Source organism: Corythoichthys intestinalis, chromosome 8, assembly GCF_030265065.1.
Source record: "Corythoichthys intestinalis isolate RoL2023-P3 chromosome 8, ASM3026506v1, whole genome shotgun sequence".
NCBI classification, from domain to species: Eukaryota; Metazoa; Chordata; class Actinopteri; order Syngnathiformes; family Syngnathidae; genus Corythoichthys; species Corythoichthys intestinalis.
Genome location: NC_080402.1, coordinates 33,798,085 through 33,824,475, shown reverse-complemented (window position 1 = coordinate 33,824,475; position 26,391 = coordinate 33,798,085). Strand labels below are relative to the sequence as shown.

Below are 26,391 nucleotides of genomic sequence, written 5' to 3'. Positions count from 1 at the left end.
CAACTTATTATTTTAAATATTCTTGTAAGTTAATTTTATTGCTGACACTGCGTTTTGGGGTCATCAACATATTGTGCCCCCCCCCCCCCCTCCCGCCCCAAAAGTCAAACTCCGCCTATGTGTGTAACCACCTGTTGCTGTTCATAAAATGTTTTTTTTTTTTTTTTTTTTTTTTTTTTTTTTTTTTTTTTAATGAATGATAATAGCTTATGTAGTAAATAAACCGTTGCTACTTAAAACAGAGTATTTGCATTGTTATCACATTATTATTGTATAGTTAATATTACATTATTAATCACTAGTAATGACTTAGCAAACCTTTTTTTTCAATAATCAGCTATAACCTTTTCTGGCCAATTGCCATCAACTGTCACTGATTTCATTCAGAATGCAAGTATCTATAGGTATTCCTCCTCTTTCTAACATTTAGTTGTTTGATATTATCGTTACATTATTTTTCTTATTTATGTGTTTGATTTATTATCATTATTATTAATTTGTAATATAATGTTATTTTTTTTCACTTTGTTTTATTTTTATGTGTATATTCACCTAATGCTGTTCATGCATCTTGGCAAAACATAATAAATGCACATCCTATTGAAAGACAGTCACACCTATTAAATGTCTTCAGCATCCCACATCTATCTGTGTGGTACAGTCAACCAGGATGTGTTCATTTCAAAACTTTCAATGTGTATATCGTAACTAAAAATGATCGACTGTATTGGAATATGAAGCTCTGTCATAGTTTTTTTTACTGGGAGATGGCTTCATCAGATGTTATCTATAATCGCATGTGCTGTGCAATTTTCTTTCCTTAGCATATAACGTAGTTTTTTTTTTTTTTTTTTTTTAGTTCATTTGGAAGTCATGAGTGTAGGCGGTGTGTGTGCGTGTTTCATGTGTGTGTGGAAGTGAGAGTGTCAGCGGTGGTTAGCAGGCCTGATGGTTTGGAGCAGACGGCCTTGGAGGCCAAAGACGAAAATGAGTCACCTCCGAGCGATCTCCCATCAACGCTGATGCTTATTTTTGCTCCTCTTTCCAAGCTGCACACACACAAAGCTGTTGGAATCACACTGCAAATGAATACCTTCACACCTATAGACAGTGTCTGTACATCCGTTACAAATTCAGCTCAATCTGCTACATACGACACACTGGCAAATTATATGAATAAAATGACTATAAGCCTGGACTAAAAATATGAAGCATGTCAGAAAGGTTCTAGGAATGCGCTCACAAAGATATACTGTGTTTTCAATCCAAACTATCAAAATGTGTGTGCTAAATCAGTGTCTAAATTTACTTGCATTTACATTATAAGCAACACTGTATGTACTACTGATTCTGTAAAACTGTAAACAAAATTTTGGGGGAAAAAAAAAATTGAGATGACCTACGACCGCTCTCTCCCTAAATGTCTCATCAGCCCAGAGACATGATAAGCACACATGCCCTCTACTGGCTAACTCGGGAGCTGGAACATATATCCAACAATAAGTCTGCAATTTATTAATCAGGCAAACAAAAATCATAAATCAGGCTCCGAGGATCAATGCGTATACATCCCTAGACTATACCTGCCAAATTTCATCCTGATCTGTCCAAGAAAAATGTAGGAATAGCAATATTAGTTATGGTCATCAACAAAGAAGAATAACAAGAATAAATACAGCAACAACAAGACAAGTGAGACCTTGAGACTGAGTGTTCTAAAAACATTTTAGGTTTTGTTTTAGGTCTGACAGTTCTTAATAGCTAGCTTATGGGTGTGGAATGAAAAATTGGACTTAGTTTTTCCTCTATCTCAAATTCAAATCCTTTCTCCACAATTTAACATTTTTATTGATTTTTTTTTACAATCTTCTTACTACAAGTACGGTATCCTTTATTAAACATAATGGCTTTAAATAAACATTGCAGTCACACTGGTTTCTTTTATGTTTCATTTAGGGATGTCCCGATCCAGGTTTTTGCACTTCCGATCCGATATCGATATTGTTTTGCACTTCCGATCCGATACCGATACTGGCCGATACCGATACCGGCCTATCTGAGCATGTATTAAAGTTTAAAGTTATTTAGCCTTCTTACTTAGTTGTCAGACTCATGTTGAAAAGTGTTTTAGTACTCTTGATAACAACTAGCCAGCTGAATTAGGTGAGTTTGAATAACACACAATGGTTGGTAACAAGAAACTGACCTGTTAATTCAGTGACAAACAAAAAAAGATTATAAATAACAAACAGAAATGGCATAGTCAGTCAGTAAAACGTGCAAATAATATTGTAAACTGTCAGTGGAAAATCCCACAAATCCTCCAAGCTATTAGATGCTTTTAATGTTTCGTGCATTAGTTACAAAAATTGTATAAAAAGCCTCTCAGGTTTAAATAAACGACTATTTCAGTTTCAAGTTAACATTTTAAAACAGTAAATAAACTACTCAAGTCCCCATTCTGTATCAACATCTTTAAACTACATTCAGTTAATTAAATTTTGCGAAACAACTGTTAAAGTTGTTAAAATTGCTCCCGTTATTCCATAATTTCCCTTCTGTCTACTTTTGACATGTGAAAGTTTTAAAACTGTTTTGAAGATAGATTCAAGTCAAGATTTTGCCGATTTAGGAGTATTTTAGATAAAAAGGTAATTAGGTTCGCTTGGAAGGTTCACTACAACAGCCTACAAGGGAAGTCTCCTGCTTTAAGATGGCGACTGTTTACTAACGCACCTAGTTTTCAATGCATGTGTTGCTAACGCTGTCAAGTCTGTCATTGTGCATCTAGTTCTACATACAAATGATATCTATTAGACAAGCATGATGTTTACTCTCGGGACGCAATGCGGTATATTTCAATAATCGGAATTTGGATGTTTGTGAATCGTTCTCAAATCTTCCATGGCAGAATCGCTCGCTCAAGGATGTAATGACGTCTGGGCATGTTGTACCGTGGTTCTAATGCTGCCTTCCAGAAAAGTGGGATGTCAGACTTTTCAGACCTCCGACTAGGAAAATATCATTGGAACAGCACTCGAACTGGGAGGTCCAAGTCGCGAAGTCGGAGAAAAAAATAACTACCCTGACTTCCAAGTTGTTTCAATCTGACGTCACTGGACAAAATGGCGCTCAAGAAAACAAATGATAACACAATAATGAAGTAAATCATGTTTATTTGAGACGCCATGTATTTTTTTCCTCATATAGTGAATTATCTTTGTGGTGCTATGTTTTTATATTGACGATCAGCAAAGGATGTAACTAAAAAAAGGCAGTTTACAGTGTGGGCTATAACGCAGCCGTCGTTTTTCCTCTACTATTTGATCGCTTATAGGAAGGCAGGTTCGCTGGAGGTCAAAATGTCTGGATGGCCAAAATAAAAAACACCTCGTCGCGATCAGCCATCTTTGCTGTTTACATTTGCTTTGAACGCTTTGAGGTCGGAACTGGTACCATCTGAGTGGGATAAATCCGACTTCCCACTTCTCTGGAATGCAGCATAATGTGTTGGATGGTGCGTCTTTACTCACGAGAGATAATGGCTCGTCATCCAGAATGAATTCTTGATTCTTCTTCTTGCAATGACTCTTGTTATTCCCTGGCCTTTGGGACTGTCGAGTGCCAGTTTGTCACGCATAGCAAAAGTTTCTGCCAGTGTTAGTTGCGTAGGACCTTTCTTTTTGTCTTCGGTTTTCTTAACATACTCCTTATATTGTTTGTGGTGGTATGTCGCTAAATGCTTGATTAGGTTGGTTGTATGAAAACTTCTTAAAGCTTTACCACCGCGCTTGACTTTGTGGCATATTTTGCACTCTGCCTTTTCGTCTTTGTCATCCTTTAAGGTGAAATGATCCCACACAGCTGACATTTTTACCGATAAAGTCTCTCGGTAAATTGGGAGACGGTAATGTAGTGTGTTGAAGGTGTGCCGTAAAATGCGGACCGGATTTTAGGGAAACCGAAGCAAAAACTGGAATGGATTATGTACATCGGTGCGCTGGAAAAACCGGACCGGATTTTCAAAAAACTGGATCGGAAGTCTGGATCCGGGGTGGTGTGGCTCAGTGGAAGAGTAGTTGTCCCCCAACCCAGGGGTTATAGGTTCAATTCTCCGCCCTGATGAACTCGCCTAAGTGTCCTTGAGCAAGACACTGAACCCCACGTTGCTCCTGGTGCTGCGTCACCAGTAGGTGGATGGCGAGATAGTGTAAAGCGCTTTGAGCGCCTTGAAAGGTAGAAAAGCGCTATATAAGTATAACACCATTACTCTTTTTCATTCTTCAGTTATGAGCAGTTGAACATCCTAAACAACCTTGAGTAAGTGTTGAATAGCTGTAAACACTGGACAATGTAAATTTAGTTCAGTTGACTTTATTAGATGCCCTTTGCAGAGCGATTTTTTTTCCGCAGCAGGTAACAGACACATCACAGAACGATGACGTGCATACATACAAAACTAACAACAACAACAATAAGGTATAGCAGTGTCCGACATTAGATGCGCCAAATACACGGATACATGGTAAAATAAAGTGTGTACTATTTTGTAGCAGCCTAGTATGACATACTTCTGGTCAACATACAGTGCTGGCCAAAAAGTATTGGCACCCCTGCAAAAGTGTAAAATGATAATGATTTTTTTTTTTTTTTCTTCCCATTCTCTTTTGCATTTTTTCATTGCAAGCAAAATAAATAAAGATACCACTGTCAAAGCAATTATAATTGCAATGATTTTCTGGGAGAAATTGAGCATTATCTAACTAAATTGCAGGGGTACCAATACTTTTGGTCAGCACTGTATGTACTGAAGCTGCGAATAAAATAAATAAAATTTAGGAAAACAAAAATTCGTATCCCCGTGTTATCTTAAAAATTCAGAAATCAAATAATGATTCCCCCCACTGTACATCTCTCCATAGGTCGATGTGAAGGCATCTACAGCAAACCCTGTCGTCACGAGAAAAGCCCATCCAAATCCAATGAGGTGATCAGTCCGGAGATCCTGAAGATGCGCGCCGGTTTGTTTTGCATCTTCACCTACTTGGATACAAAAACGCTGCTTAGAGCTGCGGAAGTCTGCCGAGACTGGAGGTTTGTGGCCCGCCACCCAGCCGTATGGACCAGAGTCCTGCTGGAGAATGCGCGCATATCCTCCAAGGTGAATTGCACTTTTTTTGTCTATTTAACCTTTAGAGCGTGTCCAAACTTTTTCATGCAAGGGCCAAGCAACTTTTTAAAAATTGAGTAAAGATTAAGAAAAAGTTAGGTTAAAACTTATTTTCAGCAAAAAAAGGTGTCCTGCCAAGCCGTATGGTCTTTGTATTAACTCTTTCAGTGCCTTCTACGATTATAAACATCCAATTGTGTGTCTCTTAAAAAGCTAACTTTAAACTCTTCAAAGAGTTAATCACTACTAGACGTCTAGTCCACTGTTTTTCAACCTTTTTCTGAGTCACGGCACGTTTTTACATTGATAAAACAACACAAACCAAAAATGTTCCAAAGTTACTTTCTGTACAGTATATTTAAAATATAAAATAATTTCTCAATATCTATACTTACTCAGTGTGAAACTTGAGCCTGTTTAGATGAACACAAAGCCGATATCCTGGCAGGAATTAAAAAAAAAACACAAAAAGCTCTTCTTCTACATCTCTCAGTTTTTATTTATTTTTTATAGCAGTTAGGCTTAAAAAGCTCAGAATTGTCAGACGGGGACTTTTGCTATGCCGAGCATCTTGCTGACAATGGCTTTGCAGGCAGGTAGTATTAATGTCTCTGCCACAGTGTGGGACTTTTTCGATTAAGCAACAAGTTCAACAACAAGGTAACTGGCTTTGAAGGCTTTCTCATTTACGTTTGTAGTTTTTCTCAAGAAAAGTTGCCTGTTTCTCTGTGTTTTCACAAAGGCGAACAAAATAGTTCATCGACTTGTTTTGAAGCAACGGGTGTCTCGTTTGGAGATGACATTTAAGCCCTCGGCACCATGGCAGTGTTGGATAGCTGCTCGTGTTGCGTTCATGAACTGCTCAGATTTCTAGCCACCTTATTGTCCCCAACAATGTATTAGAATAAAACACAGGGGGAGGATTGATGTTCGTCAAATATGGATAAAATGGAAAGGGCACTTTCTTGTATATCGACACTTGACAAGTCTATTCAGATGGTGTACAGTAGATGTCCTGGGGTTCACTTCGCGAAATCCGAGCAGTCCTTGAATGCAACACGAGCAGTACCTCGCTCTTCTGCACACGACCGAAACCTTCTACCTACTCCTTCCTTCCTACTTCTTCCGCACGACGACATAAAAACAGAAAACAAAAATGCGATATTGAATAATTTCTCGCAACACACCTGACAATCTCTCACGGCACACTAGTGGGCCGCGGCACACCGGTTGAAAAACACGGGTGTAGTCCATTTTTACCTGGGAGGATGGCAGCGAATGAACATTAGTTCGTCAACCGTCCCACTTCAAATGGATTGGAGTCTATCGCTGTCAGTGGCAGCCAATGAGTTAAAAAGGTGGGCAGAATTTGGTGGGTTTAATCAGTTTTTTGCTGTATTGCTACACAAAGACAAGGGACATAAATAATCGCTCCGTCCTAGCAGCAAAATCTACTGTAGAGGCACTGTTTACGTCACTGGCTCCATCTCATATTGAAACTGAAAAGTGGAAAAGAGTAAAGGCTATATCCAAGCTTACTTTGCGGGCCATAGCAAAGACAGGAGGCAGAGCTGGAGGTGGCAGAGATGAACATGCTGAGGTTCTCTTTGGGAGTGACCAGGACGGATAGGATCAGGAATAAGCATATCAGAGGGAGAGCACATATTATAGGATTTGGAAACAAAGTCCGAGAGGCCAGACTAAGATGGTTTGGGTATGTCCAGAGGGGAGATAGTGAGTTTATAGGCAAAAGGATCCTGAATTTCCATATGCCAGACAGGAGGTCTAGAGCAGGGGTCCCTAACCTTTTTTGCACCACGGACCGGTATTATTTGGGTCTTTTTTTACCAGACCGGTGTTCTGACGAATTTTGCAACCCATCAAAAATTGCAACGATGCGGTTCTGCGCATGTGCGTAACGTTAAACATGGCCGCAAATGCAGCGATTCCAAAGTAAACACTTCGAACTTTCTTTAAAGAAAGGAATATTAACTTATGTTTGATCATGGAAGGACATGTAGAAAAGGTCTCCTCAGATACATCCTGCCATATTAGCTGCACGCAACAACTGCACACCGCTCTCTCACCATTAACGACTTTGCCTTGTCGTTAAGCATTAATTAAGAAGCCCGCTTCACAAAGATACAATGTTGGAAATTGTAGCAAGGTTTTCAATGCTCTCGTAGCGATGTCAGGATATTCCGGAATTATCCAGAACCTCGGTGGTTGTTGTCTCAAATGTACGTTTAACGTCGCCGTCATTTGTGATCTCTACAAGCTGCTCCTCCTGTTGCACAGACATGCTCGAATCACTCGGTTTATTCACAAACGTGTCACGATCCACTCCTTCGCAGTTCGTGGATCTTCGAGGTTGTAGGCTCATTTTCTGGCTCGTCAGGTGCCCTTTTCGCCGTAAAAAATATCTCCAAAGACGTCTGTTTTCCAGTCATCGTTGCTCGTGTGGGGGTAATTATTTCCGGGAACAAATGTGCTGCGCCCGCGGTCTAGTAATACATTATTATCCAGGACAAACGCACATAGATATATTATATGCACAAAACAAGATGTACTGCTGGCAGTCCAATCAATGTATTTCTATGACGACATTCTAATCTATCCTGTCATATTATATCTAGAGTAGACAGGGATATTGGTGTGTTAAGCAGGGGCACAGAGTTAATTCGGCCAGAATGCGGTCGTTAATAAATTATTATTTCTGTGTGGCCCGGTAGCAAATGCGCCACGTACCGGTACCGGTCCGCGGCCCGGCAGATGGGGACCCCCGGTCTAGAGGACTACCAAAGAGGAGGTTTCTGGATGTAGTTAATGAGGACATGAAGGTAGTTGGTGTGAGAGTAGAGGAGGCATAGAACAGGGTTAGATAGAGGCAACGGATTCACTGTGGCGACCCTTGATGGGAAAAGCCGAAAGGAAAAGAAGAGAAAGAAGTTTTAATAAAAATGTTCATATTTTGCTACAGGCCAACAGAAACTGGCTCGTTGGCACCATTTGGACACCACAGTTACTGTCGAGAAATGTGGGGCTATTTTTTTTCCTTTTCAGGCCATTCTGGTAGTTTGTTGGATTTTACCTTGTGTTTTTATTACTTTAGTTGGGATATTTGAAGTTGGACTTAGTCAGTGGCGCCGGAGGTAGGATGCTGAGGGTGCTGAAGCACCCCCTGATGTTGGGGAGAGAAAAAGTGTTTTGATTGAATCTTTTTTGTTGTCAAAAATAAATCAATAAATAAAACATTAAAACAATAACGTAATATAACTTTGGCGATTAAATATATATGTTGAAAATGGTCACCACCACCTTGCTTGCATGGGTCACATTGAATAAGGTGTTAAGGAGGAGGTGATAACATGGCGCAAAAACAAATTATCGATTTTTTTCTTTATATAAACAGCGCAGTTTTCTCAAATTCAATTCAATTTTGAAATTGAAGATGATCATGATAGTATAGTGCCCAGCTAGGAAAAGTTAGCTGCAGGTTTAGACAGTGGAGAACTTCAAATAGATAAGAAACGCTTGCATTGTAGCCATATTATTGTTTGTTGTTGCTGTTGAGCTGCCGCTGTGCAGAACGCTGTTGGATAGTCATGTACAATGAGTGTTGTGAAAAGTGGGTGTTAAACCAAGGCTTATTGGACCTTTTAGTTTTCAAATGTGTTTGTGTGCCATTGCACCATCTAGCTGTGGGGATTAGCATTATAATGCACAGGCACCTTTATTTTCAAAACAAAAACTCCAACACACACTGTAGATGAAATATAACACTGTCTTTATAGTAGCCTAGTAGTAGTACGAAAACTATCCAGAATGCATGTGTACTGCCATTGTGCATGCCTTGTATGGAGAAAAAGTGCCAGTATGACAAATTTGGACCAAAACGGCTGTTTTCGGGTGGGAAAAACAAAAAAAAGTTCCTCAGCACCCCCTGCTGTGAGTGACTTTCAACGCCCCTGTGAAAGATACCTATCGGAGTTACTTTTACTAATACAGTGCACTTTTATTCATCATTATCATCAACCAGCACACTATCAAGCGCGAGGCACCGTTGCAGGAAGCAGTAAAAGTTGTGAATGTTGAAAGTAGCTGGCTGACAAAAAAAAGTTAAAGCCAGTAGAGTATCCTAACTCACTTCAATGTTTCACTCTGTTTTAGTTGCTGGGAACATTGTCTCAGTGGTGCACACAGACGCACTCGCTCATCCTGCAGAACCTCAAACCGCGACAGCGCGGAAAGAAGGAAACCAAAGAGGAGTATCTCAAAAGCACACGGTGAGCTGAAAAACAGAACATCATACAATTTCAAAGCTGCACACTTTGGAAGAGTGTCTTGTTGAAATTCAGTTTTATTTTTCAATTTCAACGCATACCTTATAGGACATTTGTGAGTATTTTATCACGCACCTGCTAACCTAATGTCTCCATGTCAGTGGGTGTCTGGAGGAGGGTCTGGAGGCGCTGCTAAAGGCCACGGGAAGTAACCTGCTAATTCTCAAGATCTCGCATTGTCCGAACTTGCTGACCGACCGCTCCCTTTGGCTGGCCAGCTGCTACTGCCGAGCGCTGCAAGCCGTCACTTACAGGTACATAAGCGCATCATTTCACGTTACCTTCAGTACACACTTCGTTACGTATACTTACACAAATAGTGAAATCCAATGCTACAGCTGCATCAGAATTTAGAGAGAAGCAAGCGAATTGATGAAATACCGCCTCTCGGGTGACAACAAAATGCTTTTACTCCGGCACACATCAGACTTGCTTTTTTTTCGTGGGAAGTGTAAGAATTATGAGCCGTTTACATAGTGACGCTGCAGCACCAAAACGAGACACTTGTGTCGTGGAATAGCCTCGCCTTTACGTGGTGAAGGCGAAAACGGAAGGCTTTTGAGTCCAGGCTCAAAAGCGGAAGGATTCAATTGCGGGGATCACGTCGCAACCATATGAAGGGAACGCTTTCGCACCGATGACGTCAGCACTTGCCCACGTCACTTTCGGCATGCACAGTCGCTGCTAGTAAACATGCAAAACAGCAAACATTGCGGAACGGCAGCTTTATTTTACTGTTTTCATAATATTTTTATTTTAAATATATTTTATTTCTGCGTTCTTGTGCCTTTTGAAGCACGGGAAACAAATGCAGGGAAGCCATTGCTTCGATTTTATTTATTTATCTATTGACAAGCAATGTTATACAATCATTTAAAGTGCGTATGACACCAAAAAGCATGTTTATTTCATATTTCATATAGTTTTATGCTCCTGAATGAAATGGACCGCTTGGATGTGTGTGGAAGCATTCGTTTTATATACATTCAATTTTTGAATCCCCCATGAAAATTTGTGACTCCCGGCTTCAGTCTCGGGTTTAGGACGAATGCGACGTCACCCGGGTCAGCATTTCACAATACAGCATTGCTTTGTAGCATGCAGATGGACTGCGGATTCAGCTGATTTTGCGGATTAATTTGTTTATCTTTCGCATCACGCCAGCCAAAGGGCTGCAGAAAATTGTTGCTGCACCAGGGAGAGGCGTATGAGCCTTTTTGGGTTTCAAAAGGTTCCCATTGACCGCGGATATTGGCCAAAACAAGCCCTACTACTGTGGGACAATTGGACTTAAGAGGAAGTGAGTAAACATCGTATTTTGTATTATGTCAAATACTGGGATCATAGCACACGTTTTGATACGGAGGTGGCTTGCATTTTGTGACTGATTGTCCACCGAAAATGCCACTCGGCCGACGACCGGCGGCTTGTTTTCATACCCCCTCTCTATACTCGCCTTATTGCCCTCTTCGTGTACCCGGTGTTCTGTCAAAAAGCAAATCAAGTTAATTGATCGGGCTCGGGCCATGTCGGGCTTTAATACCTGCAGGCCGGTCGGGTTGGGCTGGATTTTTCTTTAAGCCCGATCTAATTTCTAGCAACATGTAATTTTAGCATACCGTACACCTATTCAGCCTATTGTTCTCTATTGTATTTTAAATTGCCTTTCAAGATGACATGCCTGTTCTTGGTGCTGGATTCTATCAAATAAATTTCCCCCCAAAAATGCGACTTACACTCCGGTGCGACTTGTATATATTTTTTTCCTTTTCATTGCGCATTTTTTTGGCTGGTGTGACTTATACTCAGGTGCGACGTATAGTCCGAAAAATCCTTTTCAAAAGACTGGAAAACAAATTTGTGTATGAGACAGGCCGGGACCCGGTGGTCGTGCTTCTGTGCGCAAGTTATTTTTTAGAACAAGAGGGGAAGAGAGATAGTTCGTTGCTCCTTGTCTTTCAGTTGTCCAGCAGAAAGTTCAAGTCGTGTTAATTGGAAAAATTCCCTAGTGTTTTGCTAAGTCCCGTGTCAGTCTATCAGCGGTGAGTACATGAACCCGTCTTGTACTGTTTAGCTTTTATTGTTGTTGTTTTTGAGATTTTACTAGTTAGCGCCGAGCGCAATGCTAATTAGCGACTTCGCTAACATGTATTTCCATGTCAATTTGTGCGTTGTTTGGTGGTGTACAAAAGTTATTCCAGATGCAGAACGTGTAAAACCAGGATTAAGAACAGCGGTAACACTACATAAACTACACAACTGAAATAGAACAGTTGTTTGTTTCCAGAAAATGTGGCATTCATTCCACCAGACAGTGTAAATATTATTGTATTGTTGAGAGAAATAAGTACTGCTGTTTGAAACAGCTAATGTTTTTGCACCTTCTTGTGAAAAAGAGCATCTTTTTGTATAGGCGTGTTGAAAAATAAGTAATGCCTTTAAAATGGTTAGTAATTTTGCACTTTCTTGTTAAAAAAAAAAAAAAAAAAAAAAAAAAGCAGTTTAAGGGCAGCTTTTTGTTGTATGAGCAGGTTTCCATCGTTCCTGTTGAATCATTAGGATATTTTTAATAAATAATGGACATAAATTTGTTTGGCTACTTAATTAATTAGTAAAGTACGATGCATCGATAATCGTGATAATCTTGACAACCGTGAGCATCGTCAATACAGTGATCATCCTTCAATAATAGAATCGTAGCACCCTGAATTGTAATTGAATCGAATCGCGGGGTGCCTAAGATGGCATACCCCTAATGATATTTAAATGATTTAAATTTAAATGATCAAATTATGAAATATCACAAAATTAGTCCAGAAATGATTGCTTGTTTACTATAAATAAGCCTTGTTTCATGCTGCCTGATCCTCTCTTCAAGTGTCAACATTTTTAGTGGCAAAATTCCATTTTCTGTTACATGAGTGTATGTGTTTTGTGTTTTAGGAGTGCCACAGACCCAGTTGGCCAGGAAGTAATTTGGGCCCTTGGAGCCGGCTGTAGAGATATTATCTCCCTGCAGGTGGCACCACTACACCCATGGTATTTATGGCACTGAGTAACGGGGGGCCTGCAATTAGGTTACGACATTCTGAAATGACCTGAAGTGACTTTGTTGCGGTTTTGTCGCTTTCAGTCAGCAACCAGCTCGCTTTAGCAACAGATGCCTGCAGACTATTGGGAGATGCTGGCCACATCTGCGTGCGCTCGGCGTGGGGGGAGCAGGATGTGGCATTCAGGGGCTGGCCTCATTGGGTAAAATGTTATTCCCACGATAAACTTGTCTCTATACGTCTAACTGTATATTCAAATTGCTGTTCCCCTGTTTCTCCAGCAAGGAATTGCATGCGCCTCCAAGTGCTGGAGTTGGACCACGTGAGTGAAATCAACCAGGAGGTGGCAGCAGAGGTCTGCAGGGAGGGTCTGAAGGGCCTGGAGATGCTGGTGCTCACTTCCACACCAGTCACCCCCAAAGCTCTGCTCCATTTCAACAGTGAGTTGCAAAGTCATTGTATTTTTTTGCAGTTTCCCTACATTTTTTTTTTTTTATTACCAGAAAATAGTCACTTGCTCTATAAGTTATTAAAGGTGGTACATGTCAACTTTTAAAATTGCTGTCCACTGTAGTGCTCACTGTCCCTGAAAGGTTTAATGTTTAAGAACTTACAAAAATATACATTTAGGACAGAAGTAGCTCAGGTAAATATAAGATGTGGTTTTTAAATGACTAAAATTACTCAAAACTACCAAGTCCTGTGTGAAAAGTCATTTACTGTGGCTGACGACAGATTTTGGAAAGCAGAGTTTAATTTCACTGACCACATCCATGGCAAGATAAATCAATATAAATTAAATTGGCAAGAAAACCCCCAAAAGGTGACGCTAAATGCAGCGATCCAAAAAAAAACTTAATGAACAGACATAGGTCCCGTGACGAGACACGAGGCTCGGAGTCAATCCGCAGGCGGCCTATTTTCAAAAAATTAAAATTCAAATATTTTCAAAACCAAAGCCACTAGCGACCTAAAACCAAAACAGACACCTCCCTTAGGTAAATATGAGTCAGAGCAGTGACATCAAAAAATTCAAGGCCTTTCCCTAATCAAATACCGATTAACTATTTTTGTATACAAGTATAACAAAACTTAAAATTGCTATACAATTCTTAAATTTTACACGAGATGCACAAAAATCACCAAATGCAGAGATAATCAACAATATTTTCAGGATCAATAGCAATATTTAACATATCATTTAGCTGGTTTTTGCCCAAAATAGCAACCTTGTTTTTTTTGTTTTTTTTTTTAATTTAGTTTAAAGTTTTCAACAGCTAATACATCACTCAATTTTCACATCAAAAACTTAAAGTGCCTGTGACACGAAAAAGCATGTTTATTTCATAATATACGCGGTATTTTATGCCCCTGAATGATATGGGCCGCTTGGATGTGTGTGGAAGCGATCGCTATTTTTATTTAGTTTTTTTGAATCCCGCGCCATGAAAATGAGTGACTTCCGGCTTCAATCTTGCATTGAGGAGGAGGGCGCTGTGACGTGTACGGTAGAAGACGTCCTCTTGACGCTACAGTGTACTGTTGTGTATGAGGACGAAGGATTCAGCTGATTTTGCGGATTAATACGTTTATTTTTCGCATCACGCCAGCCAAACGGCTGCAGAAAAATCATTCTGTATGAGGGAGAGGCGTATGCGCCTTTTTGGAGTTTCAAAAGGTTCCCATTCACCGTGGATATTTACTGTGGGACCATTGGACTGACGAGGAAGTGAGTAAACATCTTGTTTTGTATTATGTCAAATACGAATACAGCGATTACAAAGTAAACACTACAAACTTCCTTTTAATGAAGGACTACTTACGTTTGATCATTGATAGGCATGTAAAAAGCTCTCCTAATGGTCATTAGCAGCAGCACGTTAGCTGCACAACAAATCCAGCCACCCTCCTCCGGGGAACGAACTGTAAATTGCTCTCCGCCGGGCGGTTTGCCGATCCACTAATACAGTCGACAACCGGGTCGTCATGTCAAATAATCCAGGGTAGTTATGTGTGATTTTCCACTTCGAAGACTTTGAAACATCACTCGGTTCGGGTTAGCATGTCGGCTAGCTGTCACGGCTTCTGGTTTGTTTACATTCTCCGAAGCCGGGGAAGGGAAATGACATATGTCCAATTTAGGTGTCATAAAATATCGTTCGGGAGGTGCGACAGTAAAGGTGAAGTCGACATTTTTTACCATTATGGAGTAATTTTGCCATGTCGTCCTGAATAAATGCATTTTTATTATTTCATATTCCATTCAGCACAAGACTGTTATTTGTCATGAACATGCCATTTATTTAGCAATTGGGGAAAATACTTGGATAAAAAGAATATCCTGTAAAAATATTGAAGTGACAGAAACAATGACATTTTGCCGCTCTCTTCGTCGCATTTTCCTCGTCGTGAATAGTTCCCCCTCGACGGGCTGACTGGTCCTTCTCAAGCCATTGATATAGCTATTGGGGAAAATACTTGGATAAAAAGAATATCCTGTAAAAATATTGAAGTAAAGAGACAGAAACAATGACATTTTGCTGCTCTCTTCGTCGCGTTTTCCTCGTTGTGAATAGTTCCCCCTCGGCGAGCTGACTGGTCCTTCTCAAGCCATTTATATAGCTATTGGGAAAAAATACTTGGATAAAAAGAATATCCTGTAAAAATATTGGAGTAGAGAGACTGAAACAATGACATTTTGCGGCTCTCTTCGTCGCATTTTCCTCGTTCTGAATAACTCCCCCTCAATGGGCTGAATAGTAAAACCGATGAGCCCAGTCTACCGCTGACGTCATCCACCTGTTGGGGACGCTAAAGCCCTATAATGGTAGGCGTGGCTAACAGGCAGATTAAAAAACTAATTTCTCGTCATCTGTGCTTTTCTAAATTGTTGTATATAGTCGAATCGTCTCAAAATATGATTCTAATTCACATAATAATGCCATTCAAGACTTTTTTTCTCGTGTCATATGCTCTTTAATACTTGAGGAAAGCATGCTGAATCCTTTTAATTTTACTCAACAAAAGCAAAATTTGCATTTTCTATATACACTCACAACTTATTTAGGTTGAATTCTGTGTGGAGATACAAAATCCAAAATGTCTGCCATCACGAAACAAAGAGCTTTTCAAGTTCAAAATTCTTGCAAATAAATGTTTAAATTGCGGAATTTCTGTAGATATGAATGTAAAACAGTCTAGACTATTGGTTAAAAGCAAAAAAAAAAAAAAAAAAAGGGGGCAGTTATCATTCATTTTACGCAAATATTTCAAGCTAAAGTTAGGCTATTTTTTTCCATTCATTTCATGGTATTCATGTTTCAAAGTGCATGCATAGAGCAAAAAATATAAAATTACCTTAAATCCTCGACCAAATCACTCTTGAGACACTCCTGCCTGCTTTTATGCAGTAAAACCATTGTCCTATTTCCACCTAAATCCGGCGTTAGAACGCAGCGTGTGTTTGACTTTATCACAGTAAAGAGAGTAAGCCACCTCAATGTTCTATGGGTCGGCCCCCTATGGGAAGGCGTGGCGCAAAGTCTGTGGGAGTTGTCTTGTCAGCAGATGGTGGAGTCCATGGAACAGATGAGAAACTAAGTAAAGGACTTGTGTAAGCCTGGAAGAAGTTACAAAGTTTTTTCTAAACCAAGCTGAGAGCGATTATACACAAATTGTAAAAACATAGAATCGTAGTGAAACTTCTCTACAAAAACTACCCCAAGAACATAGCTGCAACTCATCCAGAAGGTCTCAAAGAAACCAGGTGCAACATTAAAAGTACTGCAGTACTCAATAATGAGGAAGAAACTGGGGAAAAAAGTATATTCATGACAGAGTTACTAGGTCAAACTTATTGCTGGCTTGTGTAGAAAGAATAAATTAGCTGCATAATATGAAACCAAACAACTAGACATGAAAAAAAAAAAAACAATATTCAGTATATAACAAATTGGCAATAAAATAGACACCAGTAAAAATAAGTGTGAGTCAATACAAAATTTTTTATGAACATTCCTCCACTGTGTGCAGGTGTGTGCCGCAACCTGAAGTCCATTGTTGTGCAGATTGGCATTGAAGACTACTTTGAGGACCCCAATAGCCCTGAAGCCAGGAAACTGTTTGATGAAATGGTTAACAAGCTCCAGGTAACAACACGTCAAAAATGACATGTCATGAAAGATATACAGGTTCACAGGTATCTTAATTACTTTACTCATTCACTCCCCAACCATTTTCACCGGTGCAACCCCCTTCGTTCCCGGCTGTTTTACTGGATTTTGACTGATTTTGCAAGGCCCACAGAAAAATCTGTTCTATTGCTATATAAACATGGAACCTACCAAAAGAAAGATTGGACGCTCTTCTTTCAGCAGGAAAAAAAAGTTAGTTCATATATTTTCCATTCTTTGGCAATCAGCATTAGAAAATAGCTTAGTTTGAGCAATTTCCCAATTTTTGATGAAAAAACAGAAAACTTGAGCTTTTCGTGAAAGCATACATTTCAAACATAACTTTGACTTTTACACAGCTACTTTTTGCTTTAGGTACATCCCAAACATCTCAATAATGTTTTCCTTTTACAAAATAACAAACAAGACAAAAAGAGCTTTTGATAGCAAAGTAACAATTTATTTGCACATAACTAACTGAGAGATGACGCTGTTGTGGCCGCAACAGCCGGGCTAAACTTTTCCCTCATCGCCGCCTGTCTCTGCTCGGCAAGCCGCACGGACGCAACGGCAGTGTCCGCTGCACTGGTGGTCCCGGTCGTTCTGCTCGGTCGTCCAGCGCCTGGCATCCCAGGTGTGCTCCTGGTTGTTCTGCTCGGTCATCCGCCACCTGGCATCCTGGACGTCCATTCGGTTGTCTTCTGCCGGCGCCCCGGCTGTGCGGCCCGCTCGTTTGTTCCATTGAATCGGCTTGTGGGTCTAACCAAATGCGCTACTGCCCTCTAGTGGCCAGTTTTATTGCTTTGAAATGGATTTTCAGCGTTGTGCTTTGGAACTAAGTTGAATGAGAACCCAGAGATGTTTCTTGTGAAAAAAAAATGTAAGAGACGTGTAAATATGCCTTTGGGACACTGAAACAATTAATAATAGAACGTATTAATACGTTTTTGGGAGCAAATGAGTTAAGTGAGCTAGCCCTCAGCCCACCTATACAGGTTGTCCCCGGGTTACGAACGAGTTCCGTTCTTACACTGGCGACATAGCACGAATTTCCGCGTTAATCGGAATTAACCCTTAAAAAAAACTATCCAAAAAGTCCAAAAGTATTGTATTTTGTTTAATGGTCGAGGATACACTGCCCTCTGGTGGTCTGGCTGGACTATCATTCAGACATTCAATAATACTTCCATACAGGAGCACTCAGACGTCGCACATGGATAAAGGATAGCTGCGCTCTGGTTTGGCCCGCGTAAGGCTGTAAGTTGCTTCAGCTAATATATGTTTGTGTACGCATTTGTAATTAAGTTTAGAGCTACAGTTTGTGGAGTTCCGTGTGAACGGTTTGTTATGAGAATTGTAAGTACGTTAGCATTCATAGCATTTAAGCTAGTGGACTTTTGTGAAGAAAATTGGGCTAATTTAATCTACTAAATGTACATATTTATCAGACTAGATGGACGTTTGAACACCAATCGTTTTGTGTCGTGTTTTTTTTTTTGTTTGTTTAAATGCCCGTCGTTTTGAACAGATGTGTACATATGTGTGTTACAGCTTTCCAAATTGTCAAAAGTGAAAGAAGTAATTAGCTTCAAAAAGTACATTTGCTTTGTTTGCTATTGTCAAGATGAACAACTTCACGTTTAGTACGACAGAACAAGTCATGTTAGTAGAGTGAAGTAAAAAATAAGATACTGTGAGGTACAATTAGGTACTGTTTGTGCAACAAAAAAAAAAGGGAGAAAAAAAGACAAAATGGCGGACGACACTCTGGCGTCGTAAAGTCAAAATGGCGTAAGTCAAGTGCGTCATAACCCGGGGACAACCTGTACACTGTTGGTTCAACGGTGAGTATGAATTTTATCCACCTGACAAAAGCAGACTTAGCACTTCACAAGATGCTAACAGTTTTGGCTACTTTCGTAATCATTCAAATTTACCATGGTTGTTAACAACACTCTTTTCTTTGGTGTGACAAATTTTCACGTGACAGCTTACTCAGCACCCACCTGCACAATTGTATACACACAGAAACGATGACTAACAGTTAGAGTTGCATCTATTTTTACTCACGACTGCACACCGTCCAAAGTGCAATACGCTCCCTGAAGTCATCTTGATGTTCTGGCTGTTAACATGCTGGACAAATACACAAGCTGATTGAGTTACTCTCGATGCTCCAAAAAGCTTTTTGTTTTTTCTAAACAACTTCTTCTCCCCTTGCAGGCATTAAAGAAGAGACCTGGCTTCTCTAAAATTCTCCACGTGAAAGCAGACAGTCTGTGCTAACATCATTTCCTGCTGATTGTGTCTAGAGAAGGCAAAAAGACACGGCCCCGTGCGAGTGCATGTGTCCTGGCTGCAACTGAAGTAACACTGAGCACATTCATGCTTAAGGAGACACATGCTGCTTTTTGGAGGTAATCATCTGCTACCCTGCACTCTTGGTAGGGACATGATGTGGTTTCACAGCGGTTCTTCGTGTCTCTTAAAAAGACAAAAATGCCAGATTCCTTGCTTTTTGAATCACGTTGCCTCTCGGAGTGGGATCCCGTTGCTAAAACACTTTGCGCCAGAAAGCTGCACCGCTTGATGTGGACCCGAGTGTCACAATAAACTCCCAACTGAAGCAAGATTTTTTCAGATTTAACCGAAACTTCTAGCTTCAACTTCCTGCACAAGAGGCGTGCTGCATCTACTTCCTGGCCTGGCACTGGTATATTTCCTAAATGTGGAAAAAGACAAACAGAGACAACAGCATGTAGGATCCATTTTAATCTCCAAAGCGGTGCCATTCGTGTCTGTCCTCATTGCGGTGAGATTTTTTTTTTAATCCGACGTGCCATTGATGTGGGAATAGTTCATGTCCTAATCACGACATGCAGTGTTTTATCAGCTCAGACTGCAGGTGTCGACATTTTACAGTGTCAAATCATCCTTGTGGTGCTTGTTTTGCTGGATTTCTCATCTAAATATACAGTTTGATGGCAGGACAACAAGAATTCAGAGGGTCTTCGGTTTATGTACAAAGTTTCAAGGATAGAAATGACACAAAATGAATAATTTTGTGTTGCAGCGTAAGAATGTTGCCCAGGTAAAAGCACTCAGTTAACACCTTGCCGATGGTTTTGTATTTATCTTCTGTCAGGTAAGGAGTTTTCATGCAAATATTTACATTAACTACAACTGACTATTGTGTTACCATTGGAATGTGAACGACTACGACACAAGCTGACGAACTGGAGTCAGGGAACTCAGTCGTAAATCGAGGACCCTCGTATGTAACTCCCAAAGAAAGTGTGCGAATGCTGAGAGATGCCAAAGAATTGGGACTACCAGCATATCCGAGCAATTAGTGATGGGCTTTTAATTAAAGTGCCTGTGACATGATTTTAAAAAAGTCTTAAATAGCATTATTATGTGAATTAAAATAATATTTTGAGACTGTTCGACTATATACAACAATTTGGCAAAGCGCAGATGAAGAGAAATTTGTCTTTTTTTCTGCCATTTAGCCCCGCCTGTCATTATAGCGCTCTAGCGTCCCCAGCTGGGTGATGACGTCGGCAGAGTAACGATTTCAGCTGATTTAGATTTCAGCCCATTAACGGGGAAGATTCAGAACGAGGAAAATACGACAGAGAGCAGCAAAATGTCATCATTGTTTTAATCGCTCCAATATTTTTACAGGATATTCTTTTTATCTAAGTATTTTCCCCAATTGCTAAATACATGGTATGGTCATGACAAATAACAGTATTGTGCTGAATGAAATATGAAATATTAAAAATGCATTTATTCAGTATGACAGGGCAAAATTACTGCATAATGGTCAAACGTCCGACTTCTTAAACCTCCCGAACAGTATTTTATGCAACCGGAGTTAGTCCGGCTTTTGTCATTTCCCTGCCCAGTCTTCGGAGACGGAGGAAAGAGCGTAAACAAAACAGGAGGCTTGACAGCTAGGCGAAGTGCTAACCCAAACCGAGCGGCTTATCCAAGTCTTTTTCTCGCCTTTCGAAAACGAAAAATCACACAAAACTACCCCGACTCGTGTCACACACGGCAGCGGGTTTGATTGTCTTCACCGATCGGCCAGCCCCCGGCAGCAAGCAAGTTTCGGCTCGTCATTCTGCTGCGGCCCCGGCAGGCAGGCAGTGCTCCTCGCCGTTGTTCTGGCAAATTTTGCAAGTTACATCATAAACATACATGCAACACGAAAATGGACGCAATTGAGAACGAGATGAGAGTGGGGGCTCACCGAGCCCAAGCCTAAAATAGCGCATTCTCGGGGGGCATGCGAAGAGGACCGAGGGGGTTGGAAGTCTACACAATTGAGAACTGGAGACTAGAGCGGGGGGGCTGCTCGGGGCCAAGCCAAGGAAAGCGCGCTGTGGGCGGGCACGCGAACTGGACCAAGGGGGGTGGAAGTCTACACAATCGAGAACCGGAGTCTAGAGCGGGGGGTTGCTCAGGGCCAAGCCAAGGAAAGCGCTCTGTAGGCAGCCACGCCTTTGTCGGCCGGCGACCATGATGTGTGACAAGTCGCCGGTCCTTGGCCTTCTGGCCTTTTCGGTAGTCAGAGAGTATTGGTCCCCACAAAATGCTCTTTATTAAAATGTTTGCCATGATCCCAGTATTTGACATCGTATAAAACACAAAGCTTACTCACTTCTTTGTCCGTCCAATGGTTCCTCGGTTGTCAGGCTTGTTTTGCTCATCGCGGTGAACAAGGATCTTTTGAAAATCCAAAAAGCCTCACACCACTCTCCCTGGTGTACCAACAAAAGCCTGCAGCACATTGGGCAGGCGTGATGTAAAAAATAAACAAATTAATCTGCAAAATCAGCTGACTCCGCAGTCCTTCTGCATGCTATAGTAATGGCTGTATTGTGAGATGGTTCCTCGGCTGACGTCACATTCGCCTCCTTCCTTAACCCGAGACTCGAGCCGGAAGTCACTCATTTTCATGGCGCGGGATTCAAAAAATTGAATAAATATATCGATGGCTTTCACACACATCCAAGCGGTCCATTTCATTCAGGAGCATAAAATACTGCAGGTAAGATGAAATAAATATGCTTTTTTGTGTCACAGGCATTTTAACATTCCTTGATCATTTAAAAAAAAAAATCGATGAAAAGAGGGTTTGTAAAGCAGAGTAAAGGAGATGCAAGGTGAAATTAATAGCCTTACTGGGCAAGTCAACTCTTTAATATTTAAATAACTAAGAATTCTAAAAATCTGAACTCCTTAGCTGCCATTGACGCCGATAGACGTCCAATCCATTTGAAAAGGGGAAGGATGACAGCGAGTGTACATTCATTCATTTGCTGCCAACACTCAAAGTTAAAATGGATTGGACATATACTAGTGACAAACTAAAAGAGTTTTAATTTAGTTCTTTAAGAGCCAAATGATTGGATGTCTTTTATCGTCAATGGCACTGAAAGATCTAATTAACGTACTTTAGTGTCATAATTACTTGATAATGGCATAATTACATAATGAGGAGCGATTGTTAACTAGGCTTGTTTTCAGCACACCTTATATGTTTTGCATACTTGCATGTCTCGATTACTTCAGAAAACCTTTAATCAACATTCCATTCCACATTAACAAGCAAATAATTGATTCGTGACCAACCATAAGGACTAATGTACTACATCACCTATGGCACCTAGTGGTCAAGAGAAGTAATGATGCCACATATCTGCGAGTAAATTGTTCGGTTGTTTTTTTAAGCCAAGTGATTTTGCAATGATGGATTGATAAACTTATTTGACAATTTACATTAAAAAAATATATAAACCATAAGTCACTGGGGAAATACATAAATAAATGAAAATGATGAACATTTTTTAATATTATAAATAATATTATGTACTGTATTATATATATAATCTTAAAAGATTATATATATGCTGTATACACTGCACATGTACAGTATATATAAATGTAAGCACATACACGTGAATGTTTGTCTCTCAGCAATTCACACAAATAGCACTTTTTTTTTTTTTTTTTTTTACCTTTATTGTTTTTGACGGCAATAGACGTCTAAACTAATTAAACTGGGATGGACTGGCACTGAATGATCACTCGCAGCCAATCAGTAAAGCCAGTTTTCTGCTGCATGGTACTCGCTCGGCTCAGCTCTACCCTTTTCCCTTTGAAGCTTGCTTATTTCTCTCTGGGTTTTGGGAAATTTGAACACATCAACATTGAACACATCAATTGGCTTATGGAAACAACAACGGAGGATCTTAGCATTTCAAAATACATTTTCTCCAAGAAGAGAATAATGGCAATGAGAAAATAATCCAAATGTGTGAGAGCATTTCAATAGTGTCTATTGTAGTCTATCCTAAATGTAGCGACTGATAAGGACAGTAAACCAACACTATTGATGTAATGCTACATTTCAGTAATTTTAATGGCTGTTATTTGATTTATATGGCAATTACATCTCCTGGAGGCTTGTTTTCATAAAATGTGTAATTTCTCAGGAATTGTTTTTTTTTTTGCCAAGAAGAATATTGTTAATAATACCAGTATTTATTATGTACAGTGTATACAGTAATAATTACATGGCACAGCTGACAACGTTTAGCACTTTTGCTTCACAGTTATAAGGTTGGGCGTTCGTACCTGTGCTCTGACATTCCTGTGCGGATTCAGCATGTTCTCCCCGTGGGTGCTGGCTTTCGTCCCAAATTCCAAAAATACACTTTTACATTAAATGAAGACTAGTAATTGGGTGTGGATGTGATAGATGTTTGCCTACAGCAGTGTTTTACGACCGGTATGCCGCGGCACACTAGTGTGCCGTGAGAGATCGTCAGGTGTGTCGTGAGAAATTATCCAATATGGCTTTTTTTTTTTTTTTTTTTTTTTTTTAAATAATGTACATTGGTATGAAAAAGTATCTGAACCTTTTGGAATTTCTGTCATTTCTGCATAAAATCACCATCAAATGTGATCTGATCTTTGTCAAAATCACACAAATGAAAATACCATGTCTGCTTTAACTAAACCACCCAAACATTTATACGTTTTCATATTTTAATGAGGATAGCGTGCAAACAATGACAGAAGGGTAAAAAATAAGTAGGTGAACCCTCTGCCTAAGGAGACTTAAAGAGGAATTAAAACTAATTTTTACCAAACATATTAAGTCAGGTGTGTGCCCAATCACTGATGAGTGGTTTAAAGAAGCCTTCCTCACTATAAAACACACACCTGGTAATAAATGTAAGAGAAGCATTGTCTGATGTGCATCATGGCTCGGTCAAAACAGCTGTCTGAAGACCTGCGATCAAGAATTGTTGATTTGTATAAAGCTGGGAAATAATTCAAAAGCATCTCTAAAAGTCTGGGTGTTCATCAATTGAAAGTCAGAGAAGTTGTCTACAAATGGAGAGAGTTTGGCACTGTTGCTTCTCTCCCAAGGATTGACCGTCCACCAAAGATGACGCCACGAGTTCAGCGCAGAATACTCAGAGAGGTAAAAAAAAGAACCTTAAAGTTTCTGCTAAAGACAGATATCACTGGCACAGTCCAATATCTGTGCACACATCAGCTATAAAACTATGGCCAAGAATGGCGTTCATGGGAGGACTCCTCAGAGGATGCCACTGCTGTCTAAAATAAAACATTGTTGCTTGTTTATTGTTCGCAGAAAGGCACTTTGACACTCCACAGAAGTTTTGGCAACATATTTTGTGGAATGATGAAACCAAAGTTGTAATAGAACAGTTCATCAACATCAACACCTCATCCCCACCGTGAAGCATGGTGGAGGGAGCATCATGATTTGGGGCTGTTTTGCTACCTCAGGGCCTGGTCAACTTGCAATCATAATGTAAGAATGAATTCAAAGGTTTATCAGGATGTTTGGCAGGAAAACCTGAGGCCGCCTGTCAGATAGTTGAAGCTAAAAAGAGGATGAGTGCTGCAACAAAACTGACCCTAAACACAGACGTAAATCAACTTCAGAAGAACAAAATACACGTTTTGGAGTGGCCACGTCAAAATCCAGGCTTGAACCCCATTGAGATGCTGTGGCATGACCTAAAGACAGCGATTCATGCCAGACATCCCAAGAATTTGACTGAACTACAGCAGTTTTTTAAGAGAAGAATGGGCCAAGATTAGTCCTGATTGATGTGCCAGACTGATCTGCAGCTACAGGAAGCATCTGGTTGAAGTTATTGCTGCTAAAGGGGGGCCACAAAATATTGAATTTGATGGTTCACTTACTTATTTTACATTGTTTGCATACTATCATAATTAAAATATGAAAAATTATAAATGTTTGGGTGCTTTGATTGAAGCAGATGTTGTTTTTTCATTTGCGTGATTTTGACAAAGCTCAGATCACATTTGATGGTGATTGTATGCAGAAATGTGAGAAATTCCAAAAGGTTTAGATACTTTTTCATACCACTGTATAACATTTTTAGGGTCGTCCCTGGCGGTATGTTGAAGGACACTCGGCCTCGTTAACAGCATGCGTCGCGCGGGCGTCGTCGCACTGAGTTGCAGTATGAAGGAAGGAGTTGGTGTAGGCGAGCGAGTTATTGCTTGTGTTGCGTTCAACAACTGCTCGGATTTCTAGCCATCAGTGATTTTGACAAAGCTCAGATCACATTTGATGGTGATTGTATGCAGAAATGTGAGAAATTCCAAAAGGTTTAGATACTTTTTCATACCACTGTATAACATTTTTAGGGTCGTCCCTGGCGGTATGTTGAAGGACACTCGGCCTCGTTAACAGCATGCGTCGCGCGGGCGTCGTCGCACTGAGTTGCAGTATGAAGGAAGGAGTTGGTGTAGGCGAGCGAGTTATTGCTTGTGTTGCGTTCAACAACTGCTCGGATTTCTAGCCATCAGCTACCTTGTTATCCACGACAATGTGTTGGAATAAAACACAGGGCGAGATTTCGTTTATATCGACACTTGACAAGTCTGATCAAATGATGTACAGTAGATGTGCTTGGGTCCACATTGTCGGGGGCAGCAAGATGGTTAATGGCAGTAATTCCAAACAGTTCTTGTTGAATGCAAGACGAGCAATTACCTCGCTCGCCCACACGCAACAGAAAAACGTCCTTGTGACGCACACTGAAGCCGTGGTGGCAGTCATGGATAAGTTATTAAAAAGGAAAACTTTGAAATCTAAACTGAGCCCAGGACAAGATTCTGACCCAGATGACGGATGAGTCGTGGTTAAAAAAAAAAAAAAAAAGGCGAAGACGGAAAGCTCAAAGACAAGGCAATACAGTGAAAGCTCTATCTCGTTTGGATCTACTCAACTTTCACCGGGGATGAGAAGAAACCTACTCCATTATGTTTCAGGTTCCATCAAATATCACACTAAGTATAAAAATTGAAAAAAACAAATTTAATGAAATAGTCTGTCCAGAAAGTCATTTTTGAACATTTTTAGTTTGTGGTGTGCCGCAAGATTTTTTACAGTGTAAAAACGTGCCTTGACTCTGAAAAGGTTTGGAAAAACACTGGCCTACAGTATACTGTATGTGTCCTGTGACTATCTGTTGACCAGTGCAGGTTGTACCCTAAAGTTAGTTTGAATAGGATGCATCACCCCGAACAAAAATGTATTAATAGGTCATTTAAAATCTACTATGAGAAGC

The 26,391-nt window shown here is 40.2% G+C and overlaps 1 protein-coding gene across 1 annotated transcript in view; it reads left to right on the top strand.

Annotated features, from left to right (window-relative positions):
* Positions 1–23,629, top strand: part of fbxo41 (F-box protein 41) — a 106,258-nt gene extending 82,629 nt beyond the window's left edge. Inside the window, exons 7-14 of the mRNA XM_057843441.1 lie at positions 4,923–5,161; positions 9,341–9,456; positions 9,615–9,767; positions 12,457–12,552; positions 12,647–12,765; positions 12,845–13,003; positions 16,596–16,711; positions 18,959–23,629. Of these exons, the coding sequence (XP_057699424.1) occupies positions 4,923–5,161; positions 9,341–9,456; positions 9,615–9,767; positions 12,457–12,552; positions 12,647–12,765; positions 12,845–13,003; positions 16,596–16,711; positions 18,959–19,021 (1,061 nt within the window). The 3' untranslated portion in view covers positions 19,022–23,629. The remainder of the gene's footprint in view (positions 1–4,922; positions 5,162–9,340; positions 9,457–9,614; positions 9,768–12,456; positions 12,553–12,646; positions 12,766–12,844; positions 13,004–16,595; positions 16,712–18,958) is intronic.
* Positions 23,630–26,391: the final 2,762 nt, after the last annotated feature.